General features: G+C 46.1%; 1 protein-coding gene across 3 annotated transcripts in view; it reads left to right on the top strand.

Annotated features, from left to right (window-relative positions):
- Window positions 1-20,906, top strand: part of SLC10A7 (solute carrier family 10 member 7) — a 229,376-nt gene that overhangs the window by 179,415 nt on the left and 29,055 nt on the right. For all 3 annotated transcript variants that reach the window (XM_084757534.1, XM_084757533.1, XM_084757535.1), the window contains 4 exons: window positions 2,493-2,576; window positions 12,535-12,700; window positions 13,542-13,593; window positions 20,151-20,224. In XM_084757534.1, the coding sequence (XP_084613660.1) occupies window positions 2,493-2,576; window positions 12,535-12,700; window positions 13,542-13,593; window positions 20,151-20,224 (376 nt within the window). The remainder of the gene's footprint in view (window positions 1-2,492; window positions 2,577-12,534; window positions 12,701-13,541; window positions 13,594-20,150; window positions 20,225-20,906) is intronic.

Genomic DNA, 20,906 nt, shown 5'->3' with positions numbered 1-20,906 from the left:
GCCTTGGCCTTGACCTGAGTTTCTTTTCCATCTTCTATTTTCTAAGATTTGGCCTTTTCATAATACCCCAAGTTTCCTGGATGTTTTGTGCCTGGGTTTTTTTTTTTTTTTAAGAGTTAATATTTTCTTCACCAAGGTGTCCATTTCTTCTATCTTGTCTTCAATACCTGAGAGTGTCTCTTCCAGCTCCTGTATTTTGTTGGCAAGGTTGCCTCTAATGTTCCTGTGTGAGTCCCTAATTTTTTTTTTTTATTTCCAGACCTCTGTCAAATTGGGTTTTCTTTATTGTTGGGCTCTAGTGGAGACACACTGCCCTGGCTTTTGTTGGGTTTCTACCCTGGCACCTAGGCATCTGGGTTTGGATGACAGTGATCCTAGGTGCTGGTGTCTGTGCTTGTCTTTGTTGGGTGTGTGCTCGCTCCATGGTTTCTTACGCCCTCTTGGATCTTAGGGGCCTGTGGACTGTCTTGTAGGAAGAGCTTCTGAGACCCTGCCAGATGTGACCATTGGGGATCCCCAATAAAACTATTTCTAAGTATTGGGAGCCAACAAGTAGCAATGGGGATGGGCTGGCATGGGCGGGGTGGAGGTGAGCTGTGAGAGGAAGGCAAGCCGCTTCTGTGGGGTCCACAGGGGATGGAAGAAGAGAGAAGAGCAGCCCCCACGATGGCTGGCAGTGGGACTGGGAATTGGAATTGGAATATGAGGAGGAGGGTGACCGTCACCTACTTGGTTCCCTGGCTGTAATGGTGGGTGGATTTCCAGAGAGAGATTGCTTCAGATTTTAGCAGGTGAGACCAAGAGGTTGTGTGAGGGAGGGAGTCTGTAGGAGAAGGTCTCCTTAGTTCCCTGGGGGAGAGTGAAAATCACCTAGTTCCCTGGCCGGGGTGGCCAGTGTGTTTCCAAGGAGACACTGAATTGGTAAATCATTTGGGCAAAACTCAGAAATCAAAGCAGATGTGGTGGGGCATGGTTTCTAAACCCAGAACTCAGGCAGCTGAGGCAGGAGGATCTTGAGTGCAAGGCTAGCCTGAGCTACATGGTGAATTCTAGGATAGGCTAGCCTACATAGAAAGATCCTGTAGCAAATGTATCAGAGTTGTTTTATCCAGAGCTGCTAGGGTCATTCATCCAAGTACCTGATCTGTGTTGACATTCTGCCCTCAATCAGTGCTGCCTGGCTGCAGAGTGACAACATTATTTTCCAAAAGGCATTTTAACTCTGACTCAGCAGGAAAATAAGAAATCTGAGGTACAATCTGTAGGAGGCTGAAAAACAAGTTACAGGGGTAAGGGAGAGACGTCTGGTGCAGCTTCAGAGAACTACGTTCCAAAGAGCTGAAGATGACTCTGAACACCTGGACTCCAGGCAACACTAGTCCAGAGAGGTTTGAATTCTAGGAGGAGGCTGAGAAAGTTCACAGGGAGGAGTGGTTCTTGATAGTTGAGGCTAATGTGACTGTGTAGGCAAACATCAGGGCTGCCGTAAATAGGCGCTCTATGAGGCTGAGATGGCAACTCTTAGCAAAGAAAGAATTAGAAAGGGTAGAGGGGGAAATAGGGCCTATGGCCCTTGGTGAGGCATGTAGATTTTATTTTAAAAGAGCTGTGTTAAAATTTTAAGTTGAAAAGTAGAGGACTGGAGAAATGTCTCAGGAGGTAAATAGCTTGTCACACAAGCGTTTGAAGACATGAGTTCAAATCCCCAGGACCTTCATACGGCCGAACACAGTGCATGTCTATACTCCACGCTTTTCGAGGCTGAGATAGGAGAATTGCCAGTAGCTTGCAGGCCGGTGCCCTGGTTCGCAGCAGTGAGAGGCGCTGCCTCCAACAAAGTGGAAAGCAAGGCCCAGCGTCTCAGGTTGTCCTGACCTTCACACGTGTTGTGGAACATACATAGCTGCTCCAAAATATGCCTGCACATACCACATGCACACAGAGATGAAAAAAAGAAAAAGAAATTATGTTTTAGGATTTCTCTCATTTGCTAGGATTTGTGTAATAATGAATTGTAAAGGAGCTAAGATTCATTGTCTTTGACTTGAGAAAAGTTAGAGAATATTTTATTTGTTTCAATAGAAATATTGTCCTGATAAGAGAATGAGACAAATTTGTTTATTATTCTAGGGATCTACAAATGATGCAATCATCACATAAGCTATGAGTGTAGGTGGAGTATGGTGGTTTATGTAGAACAGTTCTACCATCCAAAAGAGTGTGAATAAAAAGTATTTAAAATGTATGTAATTTGAATTTTTCCTTAATCTTAGTTTTCCAAATGAATTATATGTTAAAATAATAACCTATTTATATTAAATTAAAAAAAAAAAACAGAGGCAGCTTTGCTCACTCTTTGTTGATTATTGCCAAATTTTAGTGCTTGTGAGAGAAATTCATGGAATGAAATTCATTTATTGTATTATTGACTTGACTGCAGTATTTCGCCACTGGGTCACAGTGAGTCTAACTCCTATTCTCCTGTTTTCCAGCTTGGCTCCTCCTCTTCTGTGCCTTTTACATCAATTTTCTCTCAGCTTTTCGTGACGGTGGTGGTTCCTCTTATTATCGGTCAGGTAAGGGCCGTCCAGCCATTCTTTTCTATACAGGTCATACTGAAAATTCTTACGTTGGGTCAGGGCACATGAGGGAAGAGAATGAAAAAAGGAGACTGAAAACACGCATTTTCAGCGTTTTCCTCTTTGAATTTCAGTTAACATGAACCAGCTTTGCCCTTGGTTTTCTACTTGAGAACCCCCTAAACAGATGGCACTTGGAGCCTCGAACTTTACACTCTTCTTAAACAACAGGGGCTCTCCTGTAGCAGCTCTGCATGACACTGCTGTAAACCTACTTATGAGGGTCTTCATTGTCGGGCGGTTTGTTAATCTGGGGGTTTGAGTCATGAGAAGCCACCGTCATGGAGACTAGAATTTAATGTACGATGGATGCGGTAGGGCTAAAAGAAATCTAAGAGCAACTAGACCCTGAATTTACTTCTGCCTTTCATTTGCTGGATGACCTTGGGCAAGTCGTTTAATCTCCTAGCTCCCAGTCACAATTTATGGGTGTAAAGTTCTTAGCGTATAGTGTGACAGAAGAGAGCACTACAGCTTAGGTCATCATCACCGTTGTCATCGTCGTCGTCGTCATAGTTGTCATTTTTATCAGATTGCTATGTATACCGAACAGGACACAACCCTTTCAAACCTTGTCCGAAAATATGATGTCATCCGTACAGATGGCACTGTGGGCAGGGGATTCTGGGAGGCGGCTTCCCAGCGAAGGCTCTGGTGCAGAGCTCTCGGTCCTGTATTGGGGCAAGGACACATCATCTTCAGGCTTTCTCAGTCATTTCAGGTCTCACTCACACTGCTAGGGAAGGTGTAACAAATAGTTAGCTCCATGCAGGGCAACACAACGTCCACAACACAGGTTTTGGGGTTTTTTTGTTTTTTGTTTTAGTCTTACACTTAGGAAATAGGCCAAATTTTACATAATTGGGGTGATTTAGAAGCAATCAAAGATGATGATTTAATTAAACACAAAGTAACAGTTGAAAATACACCCCCATGCCAGTCACATAATGAGGATTTTGAATAAACATGTCCCCTGGGGCCTCTGCAGCCTCTGTCCCACGTCTTCCCCTGGCTCACTGGGCCTCCCTCCTTCTGTCCTCCTGCCTGCCCTCCCACTGGGCCTCCCTCCTTCTGTCCTCCTGCCTGCCCTCCCACTGGGCCTCCCTCCTTCTGTTGTCCCTCCTTCTGTCCTTCCTCCTTCTGTCCTCCTGCCTGCCCTCCCACTGCCATGCTTTACTCATTTGGCTCTTTTATAATTCACCTCTCCTTCAATCCGTGCCACGTCCCCTCATCCAGTCTGATTCCTGCCTCACCGCTTCTCCTGGTACACATTTCTGTCGTCTGCTTGCTAGCTGCTTCCCTCCTTTGTCGTATGGTGAGCTCCATGGGTTTAGAAGCCATGTTGTGTCCCCAGGCTATTTATCCAGTAAGTGTATGCAGAACAAATGAATGAATGAACGAATGGAAACAAGGTTCTGCCTCCGTGTGGTGGACTCTCGCCTTGTTGAAGCCTGGTGCGCCCCATCTCTCCACTGTGAATAACATTCATGTTTCCCATAACAACTTGGAACACACAGTTCTTCTCTTAGTGTGCCTTGGAAATATCTAAATTAACAATAAATACTTGCCTTAACATATATGGACAAAACCATGCGTGCCCACACAATTTAGTTTTAAATATATGGTGTCCTGTCAACCTTTATGTAAGGAATCTTTACCCAGAGAAAATATTGGGTTATTAGATTGCTCATCCTCTCTCTGCCCAGTAGTAAAACACTCAGCAAGTTATAAAGTAATAAAGGCAGTTTAAAAAAATGAATAGCTTTGTTAAAATTGAAAATAAATTTTTATCATACAGTATGTTCTGATCACAGTTTCTGCTTCCCTCATCTCCTCCCAGATCCTGCCTACTGCCCCACCTAAACAAGCCGATAAAAACCAAACAAATCAGAATAAAATAAAGCAGATAGGCAGAGAAAGGAAAGAAAAAAGCTATAAGAAACACAGACACACATATGCATACACACACATGCACACAAAACCTATAAAAACACAAAATAGGAAACCACAATAGATAAGCAAAAGACAAGATTTAAAAAAAAAAAAAACTACAAACAAAGTGTCATGAGACAAAACATCTCCAGAAACACCCTGAGCCTGGCCATCTGTTGCTGGAGCTGGGGCCTCCCACAAATGTGGTTTGCAGCACAGTGAAACTTGAGTGGAGGAAACGATTTTCCCTTTGCGAGCAGTTGTGACTGGGAAAGGGGTTCTGGGCTGAGGACGGGGGCATGTGGCCACTGCCCTGCTCAGCACTGGGACCCATGCTCGTGCCTTGACATGTACAGACTTCATGTACAGCTACACGGGCAGCGTTGTATCTCATTCTCTTAGGCACCTTTGGCGGCTGCCCGCCTGCCCCTCCCTTGTATTCTAATCTTAAGAGTGGGCAGTCAGCAGCACTGCCTCCGCCCTCTCCTTGTATCCTTGCCCCTTGCACCCAGGAAGGCACTAATGACACCCTTTCTCTCTCGAGGTCTTTCCCAACTGGCATCTGCTACGCCATTCAGTGTGAGAGATGGCAGCATCTCCTGTCCAAGCCATCACCCCCCACCCACCTGAACCTGTTCTCTGTCCCGAGTCTCCTCCAGTTCCCACCCGAGATCACGCTGCCTCCCAGGTCGCCCTAGCAGTGAGTCCACCGGTAGTGTCCCTCTTCTTAAGAACCTCTGTGTGTGTGCTCCCGGTTGTCACATCCTTGGCCACAGTCTCTATAACTTCAGCGAGTGAACCTGACTGTGCCCCCACACACCCTCTGGCTTTATCTTTCTGTTCCATCTTTTCCTCCAGAAAGCTGCTCACTCCTGCAGCCTCACTGCAGCCTCTCTCCAGCGTTCCCAATCCCCAGCCTGCACTCAGTCCCGGTTCCCCCTTAGTGGGCTCAGCACGTATTTATCCAAGAGATGGTCGTCTATTGTGAACTGGAAGTGGAGACGATTTCTTTTAAGTGCTTCCATCTCCCGGCTTCCGTCTTTATTGCTGAGTGTGTCAGTCAGCCTGAGTGGTGCGCGCCGTGGGTGGCTTTCGCAGGGCTTTTCAACACCGCGCTCAGTAGTGGGGTTTAAGCTATACAAAGAGATTGACGGGGAGAACTTTGAACTTAGCCACAGGGGGCCCAGCGCTCATTTTTCCTAGATCGCTGTTGGCTCAGGATTGTGTTTTTAGGTTTGTATACAGTAGCTGCTAGATGACAATGACTTTTTCTTTTCCAGCAATCACCTGCAAAACAAACCCTAAAAACAAAACTAAGTACAGCTGTCCCTCAGGACCTACAGCGATTGGTTCCCGAGTCCACACAAACAAAATCCAAGGGTCTACAAAATAGTATAGTGTTTGCGTAGGGAATATACATATCCTCTACAGATTATTTATAGTACCTAACCAATGCAGTTCAGATGTTGTGTAGATAGTTTAAAGAGCAGTAAGGAAAATAAGCCTGTGTAGATTCAGTAAGTTTTTTCGAATACTTTTAATTAACAAGCCCATAGGTGCAGAGGGCCTACTAAAAGAAGGGCTGCGTACAGAAATGCATTGTATTAGTTGAGCACACTCCCATGGACAGTGAGCGCCAGATCCCTGAGGGCTGCAGGGAAGTTGAGCACCTCTCCTGTCAGAAGGTACCAGTATCTTCCAGATTGTGCGCAGGAAGAGGATGCAGCACTGCCAACAAGTGTGCTGCTCATTTTACACCATCAGAGACGTGTACAGTATATATCTGGAGTGTACAGTGTACTACAGTTCTCTGACAGGAGGAAATACGGCGTTTTAAGGAAGTCCTTCCCTTTTCCAATGCACAGAAAAGTGCTTCCAAGCCAACAGCAAGCTCATGTGACTGAGGGTCACTGTGGAACAGCTGAGTCTCAGGCACCACCTGCTTACCTCATCGGTGCTCATCCTGTAACTCTCCCTGCTTAAGAGCCCTCCAGTGGCCTTGCTGCCACTTGCTGTCGTCCTTCACGTCCCCTCTGCCCCAGCTTAAAGCCAACAGTCTAGCCCTGACGACCCTTCTTCCTCCCCCACCCTTCCCTCTTTCACGGACGCTCAGTCCTTGCTTGTACCTGACCACCTACCTAGTCTGTGCGTGCAGCTGAGCCGCTTCGGTCCCAGGACCCATAATGGCTCCCTTCCCTGGCAGAACTCACTTTCTCACTCAGCCCAGCTCTGCCTTACTTCACAGACTCTGACCGAGCTCTCTGCATAGTGCAGCAACCACATGGTCCCATCCTGCCTCAAATTCATGGCATCAGCTGGAGGCCCTGCGCCCCGTCTCGTGTGAGGTTCCCCCCACCCCTCCATTTTAGGTCCTGTGTACTTCCCTCACAAGCTCACCCCTACCCCCACCATCCTTCGCACCTGCTGTCTCTCCAGCACCCTGTCTTCCTTCTCAGGAGCCTTTGCCTCACCCCTACCCCCACCATCTTTCACACCTGCTCTCTCTCCAGCACCCTGTCTTCCTTCTCAGGAGCCTTTGCCTCACCCCTACCCCCACCATCTTTCACACCTGCTGTCTCTCCAGCACCCTGTCTTCCTTCTCAGGAGCTTTTGCCCTGGTCTTTTCACCTTCCACCTTCCTAGAAAGACAGACCCCCCCCCTCAGCTTCCTGCGCCAGCTGCCCCAATTGCCACTGATCCCAATCAAGTCACCTCACTTAAACTATTCAATACACTTCATTCCCTGCTTCTTGCTGGCTGGTTTCTTTTCCATTCAGCTCCCTGACTAGAATGTAAGCACCCCAAAGATAGGGCCCTGTCTGCCTAATGTATCTCCACGTTGATCTTCAGCCCGTCGATTCACTGCATTGTGTCCTGTGACCTATGAGGACCTTGTAGGAAGTGCCCATGTGTGCTCATCCAGGGGCAAGCGACGCTGGGCAACACTGAGCTTGCCAGGCGTAACAGAAGGGGCCAAAGTACAAAAGTAGCCATGCCTCCAATCAGTTACATGAATCTTTTAAAATGTGATTTCTGTCATTATTTCTTAAACAAACAAGACGACGGGGGGGGGGGGGGGGAGGGGGCGGAGAAGAAAAGAGTAACTATGTGAGTGGAACAAAAATTCTTGAGCCATTTACTCATGGTGACACGTGGATTCTGCTCCTGGGGTGATTTTTACTTCTCTGTCTTTTCTCCAAGGAAGACGCCCTTGAGTATTGGGAGGCTTGCTCTGGTCCTCCTGTATGGTCTGCTGTCAGGGCCTTTTTTTTTTGTACGGTGACACTGGGATGAGGCTGGTTTCTCCCAGACAGTGAGGAGATGGCTGTTTCTGCCCATTCTTGATGAAGATTTGTGCCATTTTAGTGTTTTCCTTCCTTCCTGACAAGTCCTGCTCTAAGTGCCTGCGACAGATGCTTCTTTTATATGCATCATATTTAAGGAGGATTTATAAATAAACATTAATGAAACTGAATTTCTATCACCTTTGATTATTTTCTATCACCCTGGTTTTCAAAGTAGCACACTACAGCCCACCGTGTCTCTCTATGAATTAACAATAACAGTGCATATCTGCACATTATCATGAGTTCTCTGGTCTTTCCACTCATGATTTGTTTCAGGGTTTGAAGTCGGCCGTTCATGTTATATGGGCTTTAGCTTAAGCTGAATGACGTTAGTGTTACTCATTCTCGGCCACTTTGCACACGCAGAGGTGAAGCGGGGGTGCACTGTTTTGAGATGTTCTTTTACTTCCTACGGCTGTGTGGTGCTGTCACGTTGTCCTGTGAGTGAGACATGCTTTCGGCAGTGATAGACACATCACCAACCCAGACCCAGAATTCAGAGTGAAGATCACTTACCTGCACAGGCAGCTTCTTAAGCCTATACAGCTTAGTCAGTCTCTCAACCCGTACTATGACCTTCGTCATATCCTTTCCGCAGATGGGCCACAGGGAAGTTAAAACGTGTACCCAACATGTCAAAGGAGGGAGTGTAACCAGGATTGAGGGCCACATACCACCTGGTTCCCCTCTGCGTGGTGACCTATTCCTGGGTTTTCTCAGCAAGTAGAAAGTGTGTCCTTACTCAGCATGTGACTATTTTTCTAGTTCAGGCCCCTTATCTGGGCTCTCTTTGCCTCTTGTCAGCTGCATGCCCAGCATCTGTAGCATCGTTCTGAGACTGAAGTGCAGTAAAAGCAGGGATTTTCCAAAGTGATGCTTGTTGTCACTTTCAGATGAGTGACAACCAGTGGATATGTTGTATCTCAGTTTATTATGTATTTATACTTTTTAAAGTATGCTGATATTATTTTAAGCCCAATCAATATGTAATAAAAAACAATTTAAGAGAAAAGTATTATAAACATTGGCTTTAACACCTCCGACCTTACAACATCCATTCCATGGGATATTAATAAAGAGACAAACCTCTTTATGAAAATACATGAATTCATTGCAATAGAAGGTGAACACAGAAGAACCTAAAACCACCATTAGGGAAAATAAAATTTAAAACTCAGCCTTAGCATAAAGAGCTATCCATCATATATTCTCACTCCAAACTCAGTTTATAAATGTAAAGACTGAGTAGAAAGAAAAAATATTGACCAAAAAGATTAAGCAAACCAAAATGATGAATATTGCCCTTCAGAGTTATCTTGGTATGTCAACATTTTTCACCTAAGATGTGTCACTTTTACTGGTTCCTAAATTGAAGTCATATTACAGTTGATATGAAACACAGCTTATTGGAAATGCAGTCAATTTAATTTTCCCATAGCCTTGCCTGCTACTTAATTTAAAATAGCGAAAATCAAAATATTAAAGATGAGACAATAAAATGAAAGCCTTCCTGTGGGAGATTCCCCGCCCCCTTCTCTACTGGGAAAAGCAAACAAGCTAATGAGGATTTGTCACTTAATTTTTAATGCCTAAGTTTCTCCAAGCACTGAGGACAAATGAATTTAGTATAAGTTCTAAACAAAGATACACCTGGCCATCCCACCTGAGTGTGTCCTCCCACCTCCCACTGATTTGTCTTTGTTCCTGAGAATTCTCTCCTGGCACAGTCTCAGGATGCAGTGGTCTCTAGCAAAGCTCTGGTTTCCGTATGGTTACTAAAACTGTCACCGAGGCTAAAGTCTGGAGAATTGTTAGGTGACACACATTCTTAGGAAACAGAATATGACTGTGACAGAAGTAGTTGCTGAACTGAGGGGTGTGGCGTCCTGGAGCTTGTGGCCAGACCACATCTGTGAGGCACATCAGCGGCTATCCACTCAGATCGCCTTTCTGACGACACAGTGCAAAACCAGCTGTGCTGAGAACCGAGTTTTAGGCAAGATGGAAAGGTTCTGTGGAGCTGGACAGATGTAGAATGCTTGACTGAGGGAACATGGCCTATACCACAGTGAGACTGGGCCTCCCGTGACAGCCTGCTTTCCTCCAGGGTTGTCCCTGCCCTTGTGGGCTCATCCAGCCCCCAACTTATAGGGTTTTAGGTTTTTTGTTTTGTTTTTTGTTTTGTTTTTTGTTTTTTGTTTTTTCTGTCAAGATTAAGTGTCTGGCACTGACCCATGAATGTGTTTACACTAAGAGGGTTCTGACTCGGGGGTCTTTGTTTTTTTGCCATATTGAAAGCATTCTATGCTACCACAAGACCGAGTGCCTTGTAATGAGGTTTCGAAGAGACTATTAGGTTAACTAAATCAAATCACTGTTCATAATGTTGATTGATGATTGGAGATTTGCTTTAGCTTTGAGGTGGCTTGGCTTGGGCTGCCAAACTCTGACCCACTCGTTTTTGTTTATTTATTTTGTAGGAAGAGCTGTGGTGGTGAGAGATGGACATGTTTACTCTGGGAATTGGGATCATACATTCTAACCTGCTGCAGGGAAGGGACTTGGATGTTTTTTAACTATTTATATTAAAATAGGAGTTGTGCTAGGAAGTGGGGGACACACACATTTAATCCCAGCACTCAGGGAGCAGAGGCAGGTGGATTTCTGTGAGTTTGAGGCCAGCCTGGTCTACAGAGTTGAGTTCCAGGACAGATAGGGCTACATAAAGAAACCCTGTCTTGAAAAGCAAACAACAGAGTAAATAGACTATATTTGACATACTGTATTTTATGAACTGACCTAAATTAAGTCCTTGGTAGCCTGCCACGATGTCATGTTTGAACAGGGCCGTCTTATCACCCATGATGCCTCTCACACTGTTAATCTGGAATTCATGTTCCATAACACTGGGCAGCAGACCTGCTGCTCTAAGCTCTACCCAGAGCATTTTCAACTCTAAGAGAAGAAATGAACACCAAGAAATAAAATCAAAAAGTTTGAGAGCGCTCTTTCCCCATCAGTAATTTAGTGAGCCAATTACTACTTTAATATTAGATCCACTTAAAAAATAATCCTACGCAGTCTATGATACTCTATACTACCCGTTCTTCTTCGTTTCCATTACACATAACCCTGAAGGTCATGTTCCTGCACCCGGGTCCAAGGGATCAGCCTTCTGCTAAGACTCTCACCTATTTAGTCAGTTTACTCATTCTTCAGCCGAGGGAAGCAGATTCAGAAGCCATTCACCAAGAGGCTCAATTGAGAGAGCGCGTTGTCCCACGTTGTCCCCACTGGGGTAACATCTGGTGGAAGCCTGAAGCCGTGATGGAGCTGAGCCCAATATAGACTTTATTCTACATACACACACACACACACACACACACACACACACACACACACACGTATGATGAACTTTAATTTATAAGTTAGCCCAGTAAAAGATTAACTACAACCATAATAAAATATACTCACAATTTGTGAATTGTTTATTTCTTGAATGTTCTCTTGCCATATTGAGAGTGAATTTGGTACCTGAAACTGCAGAAAACAACCATGGCCAGGTGAGATGACTGTAGTTAAGGCTGTGCTCCATGGCAAATTTAGCATTTTTGATGGCAGGGTGGTTTCCCGTAGAACCCTTCCACCAGACATGGGTTCCCTGACCTCATTACTGCGAATGGATCCCTGGTAATTCAGCCTATTGTGAAACTTCACATTCAATTATGTAGGACGGTGAGAGAATCAAAACTGAAAATGTCTCCGCTATCTTCCTTGTGATGGACTTGTACCACCCCACTTCCTTCAAAAGAGAAAGGACTGACTTTCACGCCCAAGCGAACAGTATCAGCAGTATTCAGGCTGCCCTGGTTCTAAGTATCTGATTTGGTCTTAAAATAAGAAGGTACTACATTATAACTTTTATTTTAGCAGTCCTTTTGTAGAAAAGTTAGGACAGGTTTATTCATTTTTAAGTATTAATTTTAGAATTCTAAAAGCGTACAAATGGCATTTGTCTTTGGATTCACAAAAAAACTGTAGATATTCAGATGTGAATTATTTAAACTCCCACAACACATGCACTTTTGCTTTTCAAGCATGAGTTATAATTTAATTAAAAACTTCTGGTGCATCACTGGTGTTTTAAATATTAATATGTTCCATGGATCACTTTCGATTATCTACTGTCTTGAAATTCTTGAAGATGTCAGATTTTTAAGATTCCCAAAGTCGCACTTGGAATTGTCTGTTGAGGCAAAGGGGACTGTGATAATTACACACATCCATTAAGATTAGCAGAGGACATAAACTTGGGGGAGGCTTAATGGGCACGTCTCGGTGACAGCTAGCAAAGAGCATTTGGCATGATTAAGGATGGATTTGAGTGCGGTTGAAAATTCGCTCTCATTACGGACACCCAGTGGAAGTTGCACCACACATCCCGAATTCCCCCAGAAGAAGACGGGAAGGGAAGGGAGGCTTTGAAATCCACCGTGGCCGTCATCCAAACGATCCTCTTCCCCTTCTGTCTTTGCGCTGTCAGAATCACTTTGTGCTGCCCAGTTCCACTTCCTACAGCTCAGCGATGAGGCAACCTGTTGCTCTCTGTGTTTCAGATCGTCCGAAGATACATCAAGGACTGGCTGGAAAGGAAGAAGCCCCCTTTCGGTGCGGTCAGCAGCAGCGTGCTCCTCATGATCATCTACACCACCTTCTGCGACACGTTCTCCAACCCGCTCATCGACCTGGACTTGTTCAGCCTCGTTGTCGTACTGTTCATAAGTAAGTCTTAGGGACAGGCTTCTCGGCCAATCCCCGGCCTCCTCTGCTGTGTGGCGAAGCTCGCCTAATGCTCTGTGTACTCAGCGGCTTCATCTTACCTGTACGCCCTTCAGAAAGACATCAGCCCCACATTTGTGGTCTTAGTCTGCCTTTATTTTTCACGCACCACTTTCTGACCCACCGTAGTGTGTGGTAAGGAGAGAAACTAATTTGTGTCACGCTCAGCTCAGTGTGTGCTGCACTTCAGTAAGTCACCAACTGAAGTTAAACTCAGCCTGGTCTCTTACAGTGATTTCAAAAGGATTGGTGACATACGGTGTTACTGTACATCTACAATAATTCAGCTGCATCGAACAGTAGGTGAAGTTTTCATCGTGGTTTCTAGGCAGTTTCTATAAGAAATGGCTCTTCAGGAGCAGCAGACTATAACTGTCAGTAACTACTAAAGCTAAAAAAAAAAAAGCAACTTTGTAGTCTAGTCATCCTGTAATTCCAAGCAAAACTTTCATCAATACTATAATATTACATAATATTTATTTAAACATTGAGGTGAGTTATTTCAAGGTGCACATTATGTACATGTCTATGCTGTTTGGCTCCCAGAATAAGCCGTTTCTTTTAAGTTGAACAAATGAAGTCATTAAATCCAAGTCAGTGGGTGCTAGCCCTTCCAAGCGTGCTGACGCCATAGGCCGTGTCTGAGGCTGTGCCTCACGGCCGGCCATTCGCGCCTCTGTCAGTTTAGCGGTTTCTAATTTCAGATGGGTTCGAGGTAGCTACAGGAGACTTCCGCGGTGCCGATTCCCACTCAGCCTGCTGTCTTGTTTTGTCTCTTCCTCAGTAGTCTCGGTCCAGCTGAGCTTCATGCTTGTGACCTTCCTCTTCTCAACGCGGTAAGTGCTGCGGTGTCTCCTGTTGGTCTCTTTATTTGTCTACTATCAGAACATTGCCCTGTGTTTGCTCCTGTCTCACTGAGCATTTTCTTCCAATGCTGCCACTTTCAAACCATAGACACCGCCAAAGGGTCCGTGCCGGGGCCTTGCCTCGTGCAGCCCCGCCCTTCTCCTATGTCTTACCCAGCAGACACGGTCCCTGACTGTCTTAGCAAGGCGTAAGGACTCGTGGTATTTAAAATGCATCTAGTCTTTTCTCTGAAGCTTCTTCTTCCTCCCTTCTGTTTAAATAGACTATCTTTTTATTTAACTAATTCATACACATAAACAGTGCTTGCCACTCTGTCAGGTCTGTGAGTTGGTACGCTGGGCTCACACTAGGTTCTTGGCTTTCAGAGCACTTGCTTTAGCTCATTGTTCGGAGTCAATAAAAATGAATTAACTGCTATAATTTGAGGCATTTTTCTAAATTTGAGATTATGATTTGTGAAGTAAGAATAAATCCTAGAGCAGCTAAGTCACAGAAAATGTGTGTTTGCTGTTCCTTGTGGCAGAGGTAGCTTCAAATCTAGTCCTCTTATCAGATGACTTAGCTTGTAGACAGCCTGTTAGTGTCTGAGCATTTCCTTGAAAACTGTCCTAGTTTCATTTCCCGTTGCTGTGATAAAACACACTGGCAGAAGCAGCACAGTGAGAAAGTTTGTGTGCCTCATAGTCCAGCACTGCAGGGAAACCCAGGTGGCAGGTACTTGAAGCTTGAAATGACGTTACATCTATAGTCAGGAGCAGAGAGCAGTGCGCGCATGCAGGCTAGTGCTCAGATAGCTTTCTCTATTCTGTACAACCCAGACTCTCCAGCCAAGGGAATAGTGCTACCCACAGTGGGCAGACATCCCCACCTCAGTTAACCTAATCAAGATAGTCCCCACTGACATTCACACAGGGCAACCTACTCTGGACAGTCTTTCATTGACACTCCCTCTTTCCATAATTATGAATTGTGCCAAGTACACAATTAAAACCAGTCATTAAAAAGTATAGAGGATGGGCATGGATTACTGGGGTACCAGAGGAGGGGCGCTATGACTAATTCAATTGAAACCTTCACTTCTTTTTTTTTGAAACCTTCACTTCTTAATGCACAGTAGACTGGTCTTTCATTAGGACCCCAGCCGTGGAATCCTGCTTTTCCGCTGTGTTCAGCTGTGCCTTGAACTTGTCCCTAATTCGCCATCAGACATATTTGGCAAACCATACTACGGAATAGCTGTACCTACACGCCCATGCTCCAGGGTAACGGTCCTATAGCCTGGAGATAGTCTGTCTGACACTGGGCAGTTTTCAAAGGAATAAGATTTAGGAGATGGCTCTCGTGCTGTTTCTTAGTGAGAGATCTCGTCATTCGTAAGGATCAGAGTGGAGAGGAAAGACGCCTGGCCCATATCAGCCTCTGCCTGAGGGACTGTGTGTATGGTGCTTCACGTGGTGGACGGCCTTTGATGAGACTGTTGCGTTTCCTTGGGCTCATGTTCACAGTCTCACTTGGGAACCTGCCTAAAGTGAGGTCACCCTTCCATGCCGTACATCCAGAGTTGAAACCTATTTCCATTTCGTACTTGCAGAATGCTTCGTCATTGCTCTAAAATATATTTTTATTACTTTAAAAATTCATAATACTGGGCCTGGAGAGATAACTATGACTGTTTGAAGAGTTTGATTCCCAGCACCTTCATTAGGTGGCTTACAGGTGCTAACTCCAGCTCCAGGGGATCTGATGCCCTCTCCTGGCCTCCCGGAGCACTGTATTCAATATGCACGTGCACATGTACACACACACACACACACACACACACACACACACACACACACACACACAAATAATTTAAAATAATGAAAATTAATCTTATAACTCACAATACTTATTTCACTTAGAATATTTGTAAAGAATGTTTAAATGAGTTCTTCAAGTTCACACAGACAAACAACAACATCTGTTACAGGTACCAGGGCTTTTAAACTAGGTCCAGTGTCTCCAATGAGGGCTCTTTTCTTTTCCTACTTTGGTTTCTTTCCTACTTGTAGTTGATGAAATCTAACTGTCCCCCATCTCTTTCTCCCTTCCCTGATTACCCCCTTCTCCCTCCCCACACCTACCCTACCCGCCGCTGAGTCCTTTTTTATTTTTATTTTTTTAACTAGCTCAATAAATCTAGACCCAGCCTGGGCCTGAAAAGAAACCTTTGTCAGTGTTGAAGCCCTTCTCTCGTCCCTGTGACATGCGGCCACATGCTGATGGCACAGGGGCTTGACCCAAAGCCAACAGAGACCTAGCTTGGAAAGTTGAGCTTTCCCACCACCCCCTGCATCACCAATTAGGGTGTCACCATGCCAAAGAGCACTTGAAACTGATTTGCAACAGATGTTCTACGTTCCCGCTGTCTGTCTGCAGAGTAACACTAAGGTCCAACATGCCAGCCCCGGTCTCCACTGTGCTCACGCTTCCGCCCCGTTCAGTAGGGTTGTCATTTGTGCTGCCCTTCCCTGCTGACAGACAGAGACAGTGCGTACCCCGTAGGGGGCTAAGAGAGCAAAATAATCCGCTCCTGATGTCCTCGGCAGGTAGACCTAGCACAGAGTTAAGTACTCAATGAATATAAGGCACCCTGGGACATTTATGCCATCAGGATAGCTCTGTCACATAGGAAACTAGTACAGCAGAGAGGGAGGGAGCCGGCTCTTCTGACTGAGATGCAGTTCAGGTCCCTTCTCCGCCACAGTTGCTAGGCAATGAGACTTGATTCATCACCGCAGGTCAGCCACACAGAGAGAGAACTCTAAGCTTCCACGGCTTCGAAGGCTGTCCTAGTTTTGTTTTGTTTTGATGCTGAAAAGCTTTAGAAAAGGAAAGCAATAATGTTTAAGATATATAAAAGATACTAGGGAAGTCGCTAGAGCAACTGACCGCACTAAGAAAGGAGAAGGAGAAGGAAGTCTTTATGTGAACAGGCTGGGCCCCTTGCCATAGCCCTGGGCTGCAGGGAGGGGAGGGACACAGGCTTTAGTGTTAGTCCCGTATCTGTGCACCTTTGGAGGTGAGTGCCTGCACCCCGGAGCTCTGGGCACTTTGTTTAGTGCTACACAGCCAGTGGCCAATGAGTGATGGGATCTTTCTTGTTAGAAGACAAGACGAAGCCTAAAAAGGGTGCCTCACACGGAGGGTCCCTCCAGCAGGAGAGGCAGATCTCTCTGTCTCTCTCTCTGTGTCTCTGTCTGTCTGTCTGTCTGTCTGTCTGTCTGTCTGTCTGTCTGTCTCTCTCTCTCTCTCTCTCTCTCTCTCTCTCTCTCTCTCTCTCTCTCTCTCTCTGTCGCTGTCTCTCTCTCCCAGGACATTTTCTGCCCCACATTCTGTGTTTCTGTTAGGGAAACCTAATGTACCTTCCTCTGTGGATACAGAGGAAGACAAAATAAATATTGTTTGGAAACCACTGATTGAAAGCTTCGTTAGAGAGAATTCTTAAGAAACCAGTTGAGAAGAAAAGGAAGTAAGCTCCTTGGGGGGAGCCAAAGTGATCAAAAGAAATGATAAAAGCAGGATAAAAAGAAAATCAATATTAAAAGGAGGTACAGTGGGGCTAGCTTCTGCACACACAGATGCTCACCACTGGAGGTGACTTCAAGTCGTCACTGTTCACTGTACCGCGCAGGACACTTCCGCTTTCTGTGTGGTCTGTGCTGGGTCATGGTGCCATCTTCTTCTACGTGTGGACAAGATGGGCTCCTGACCCAGGCGGCTGCTCACTAACATCCATTAGATTCTGAAATGGTTTTTGGATGTTGTTTTTAATGGCTTCTTTCTGAGAAGATGAGTTGACCCCAGAATTTGGGGCAAGCTACTTCCTACTCTGTGACTTCGGGTGTGCTGGGCGTCTGGTCCCTCTTCAGAAGAAGCAGGGAAGAAATACCAGCTCTTCCTCCGGCTGCCCTGACTGGAGACAAAGGGCTTAGGTGTGCTCAGTGGCGCTCAGTGACAGGTCACTTACTCTCATACGTAAAGGACTAGCTGCACATGTGCCGTGGGCGCTTGTCTAAAGTCCACCCACGGAGCCTGTCCCTGGGTAGCTAGAGTCAGGCCAGCCCCAGAGGTCACAGATTTTAAGCACAAGCACTCAGTATTTCCATCCTAAGGCACCGTCCTCCCTCTTCTTGTGGAGTTAGTGCTCCCGTCCACACAGCCAGCCTAGCGTCAGTGCCCTTCCCCCAGGAGAACAGAGGTTCTCTTAGCCCCGCTGAAGTGTTGTTCTGGGGACCTAGGGATGAGCTCCAGGTCAGTCTGGAGCCTCCTGGACTCGCTGGAAATGGTCTGTGATCTGAACAAGAGCAAATACCAAGCCGACTCAGGTTCACTAAAAGAAAACGCCGCCTAGTGCTCCAGCGGTGGGGGCGGGGCGCGGGCGGGTGGGGGAGTGAGGCCTTGGCATGGGTCGACACCTTGGGCGTCTGTGGAAACACCCCCACAGCTCACAGCCTGCAGACACAGATGACCTTTCCCTCCTGTGGGGAAGGCTCTTCACTCTGCCACCCCCACCCTAGTCCACCTGAAACTCCGTGAGTTGAGTGGAACGCCTCCCATGACATAAGTCGCTCCTGGGTTTTCTATATTTTCTACTCACCTTCCTGCTCAAAAAAATAATAATAATTAATCAACTCCATTTACCCCTTTTGCCTGGTCCTCTTGAGACTGTTGGAGATCTATCTAGGTTTATCAGTTTTTTCGTATTCATATCTTTCTCCTCCCTCTCTCTCTTCCTCCCTCCTTTCCTCTCCCCCTGCCCCACTTCCTCTCCCTCCTCCCTATGGTCCCTTGCAACAACTGACCACAAATAACATCAACTCTTTGACTCTCCAACCCCAGTGGCCACATCTTCCGTTCTGTCCCATTCACGACTCAGTGCGCCTCTCCATGTGGAATGCTCAGACCTCCTAATGCCCCGTAACTCCCGCCTCTGTATATAAGTAATAGTTCTAATAATAAAGATGTCACTAGTATGTCATAAGCACTTACAATGTGTAAACTCTTAACAAACATTTGCATTTATCTGCACAGAGGCAAGTAAAATTACCCTGTGGGTTTAAAATCACGCAAGCTCATCCCCCAAAGCCCGTGCCCATCAGCTCCTGGAAGGAGCGCCGCCTGGAGCGCACAGGGGCCGTTCTGGCCGTTCAAGCTCTGTTTGGCCACCTCCTTCCACCAGCCCTGCTAGCTCCCCACCTCCAGCCATCCTCTCCACCCGCAGCCTGCTCTGTTATGTGATTACATCACGTCACTTGCCCCCTCCACGTCCACACCTGGTCACAGGCAGTCCTCCTGAAGATGGGTCAGCGTGAAGAATCTGCTCTTCGCCACCTGTGCGTAGGGCTCTGACTCTTCTCGGTGCCATCCATCCCTAACCTCCGGGGAGGTTCTCTGTGCGCCACTGTCACATCCCACCCCCTCCAGGGAACAGGACATTCTCTCTTCCAATGAGGGATCTCCCTCACCTCTTTCCCCCTCTTTTGCTACAGTATTTACCCACACTCCTATTCTGTCGTAGTTCAGGGCTTTGCCTGAGGGTTCCCTCCCTGTTCGGCTTACCGCAGGAATAAAGGGATGAAAAATGTCAGTCATGCGGCATGGTGTTTAAAGAACAAGAGGGAAATCACAGTGCAGACATGCAAGTCAGATGTAAGACAGTGAGGCGGCCTGCAGCACTTTGCTGCTGTTCATCTGTGGTTGTGTCACCCCAGCGGGGACACCAGCGGGGACATCAGCCTCAGCTGATACCAAGAGAGACCTAGAAGGAATGTTGCATGGTGAGAGAATGCAGACCTTTTCAGGAGATGGCACCAGGGCCATTTAAATATTTTCTTAACGCTGTTCGAGACTGAGATTAAGAGAGGCCTGGAACACCTTCCCTCAAGAGAGTGTGTGGAAACAGGATATAGGATCTACTTAGGAGTTTTTCTAAATAAGGATTAAGATTTTTTTTTCCCCCATCAAAAGTTACAGATGGGGAGATGAGGTTACTAAGAAGAATGTAGACTCCTGCGTTAGAAGTTTTAACAGTTGGGTTGACACAGGCTTTGGGGACAAGCTTGCTTAATCTGCAGCATATTTAGGTAGGCCACTTCTGAAGCTTTTTTTTTTTTTTGTGACCTCACTCTTGGTCAGAGTTCAGAACACAGAATAGGTAGACTCTACGGGAGTTATACCATCTATGGGAATTGAGGAAGAGTCTCTAAGACAAAAGGGACTATTTTATTATTTTTACTTCTGCTACCTCTATCATCATCGTCGTCATCATCATCATCATCAATGGTTCCTGGGTTTGGCTCATGATTTTCTAAACCCTCATAACTGGACACAGAGACTAAGATTCTCTAGCCAGAAGTCCACACGGGGCATGCGTCACCAGGGTTAACCAGCAGGACGCTCACGTGACAATGGGCACATTTGGCGCAGGATATGCTTGGCGTCTCATACAGGTATTTGTAAAACTCCTCCCCCTGTCTCCCCCTAGGAACAACTCGGGATTCACACCAGCAGACACAGTGGCTATCATCTTCTGCTCTACGCACAAGTCCCTCACGCTGGGTAAGTGATTCACCAAGCCAAATACCGTATGTTACCCTAAATAACTTTGAAACTCAGAAACTTCTCAAGTTAAGTGGAGCAGGACGGTCCATTCAGTTAGACACAGAACAACAGCCAAGTGCGGGGCGCCCTCGCTCTGGAGTCCCTGTTACCCGGTCAACCCGCGGCCGAAGGGCCTAAATATAACATAGGCCTCAGCTTAATTTGCAATCGTGTTTTCAATTCTCATGAAAAGTGATCAGTGCAAAATGTTAACCTAAGTCGGTTGGGGGTCCCAGGAGGCCCGTTTCTGAAAAAGCAGTTCGCAGAACTTCCTCTGGGGGTTCTAGAGTTGCACCTGGAAAATACTACTTTTTTTCTGGGAGCTCAAATCGAGGTGAGAATCACAAATGCAGTCTCTGGTTTGGTGACTCATGTTAGTTTGAATTCAGTTGTGAACATTGTATTGTTTGCTACTTTTTCTACCATTAGCTATTGTGACTTGGTTGGATTAAGACTAAAGGGGGGAATGGTCGTTATTTAATGGAAAAGATTAAGAGAATCGTGCTAATGTCTACTTAGCCTTATCTGACTCAATGCATCACCACAGTAACCCCTGAGACACCCAGAATCTGTCCTTAAAACGCATTAAGTGATCAGGAACGCTATTGCAAAATGCATCGCTTGTGAACTCCGTGGGTTT

This window comes from Acomys minous, assembly GCF_964271855.1.
Source record: "Acomys minous genome assembly, chromosome: 14".
Classification (NCBI taxonomy): Eukaryota; Metazoa; Chordata; class Mammalia; order Rodentia; family Muridae; genus Acomys; species Acomys minous.
This window is presented reverse-complemented; position numbering and strand designations above follow the sequence as displayed.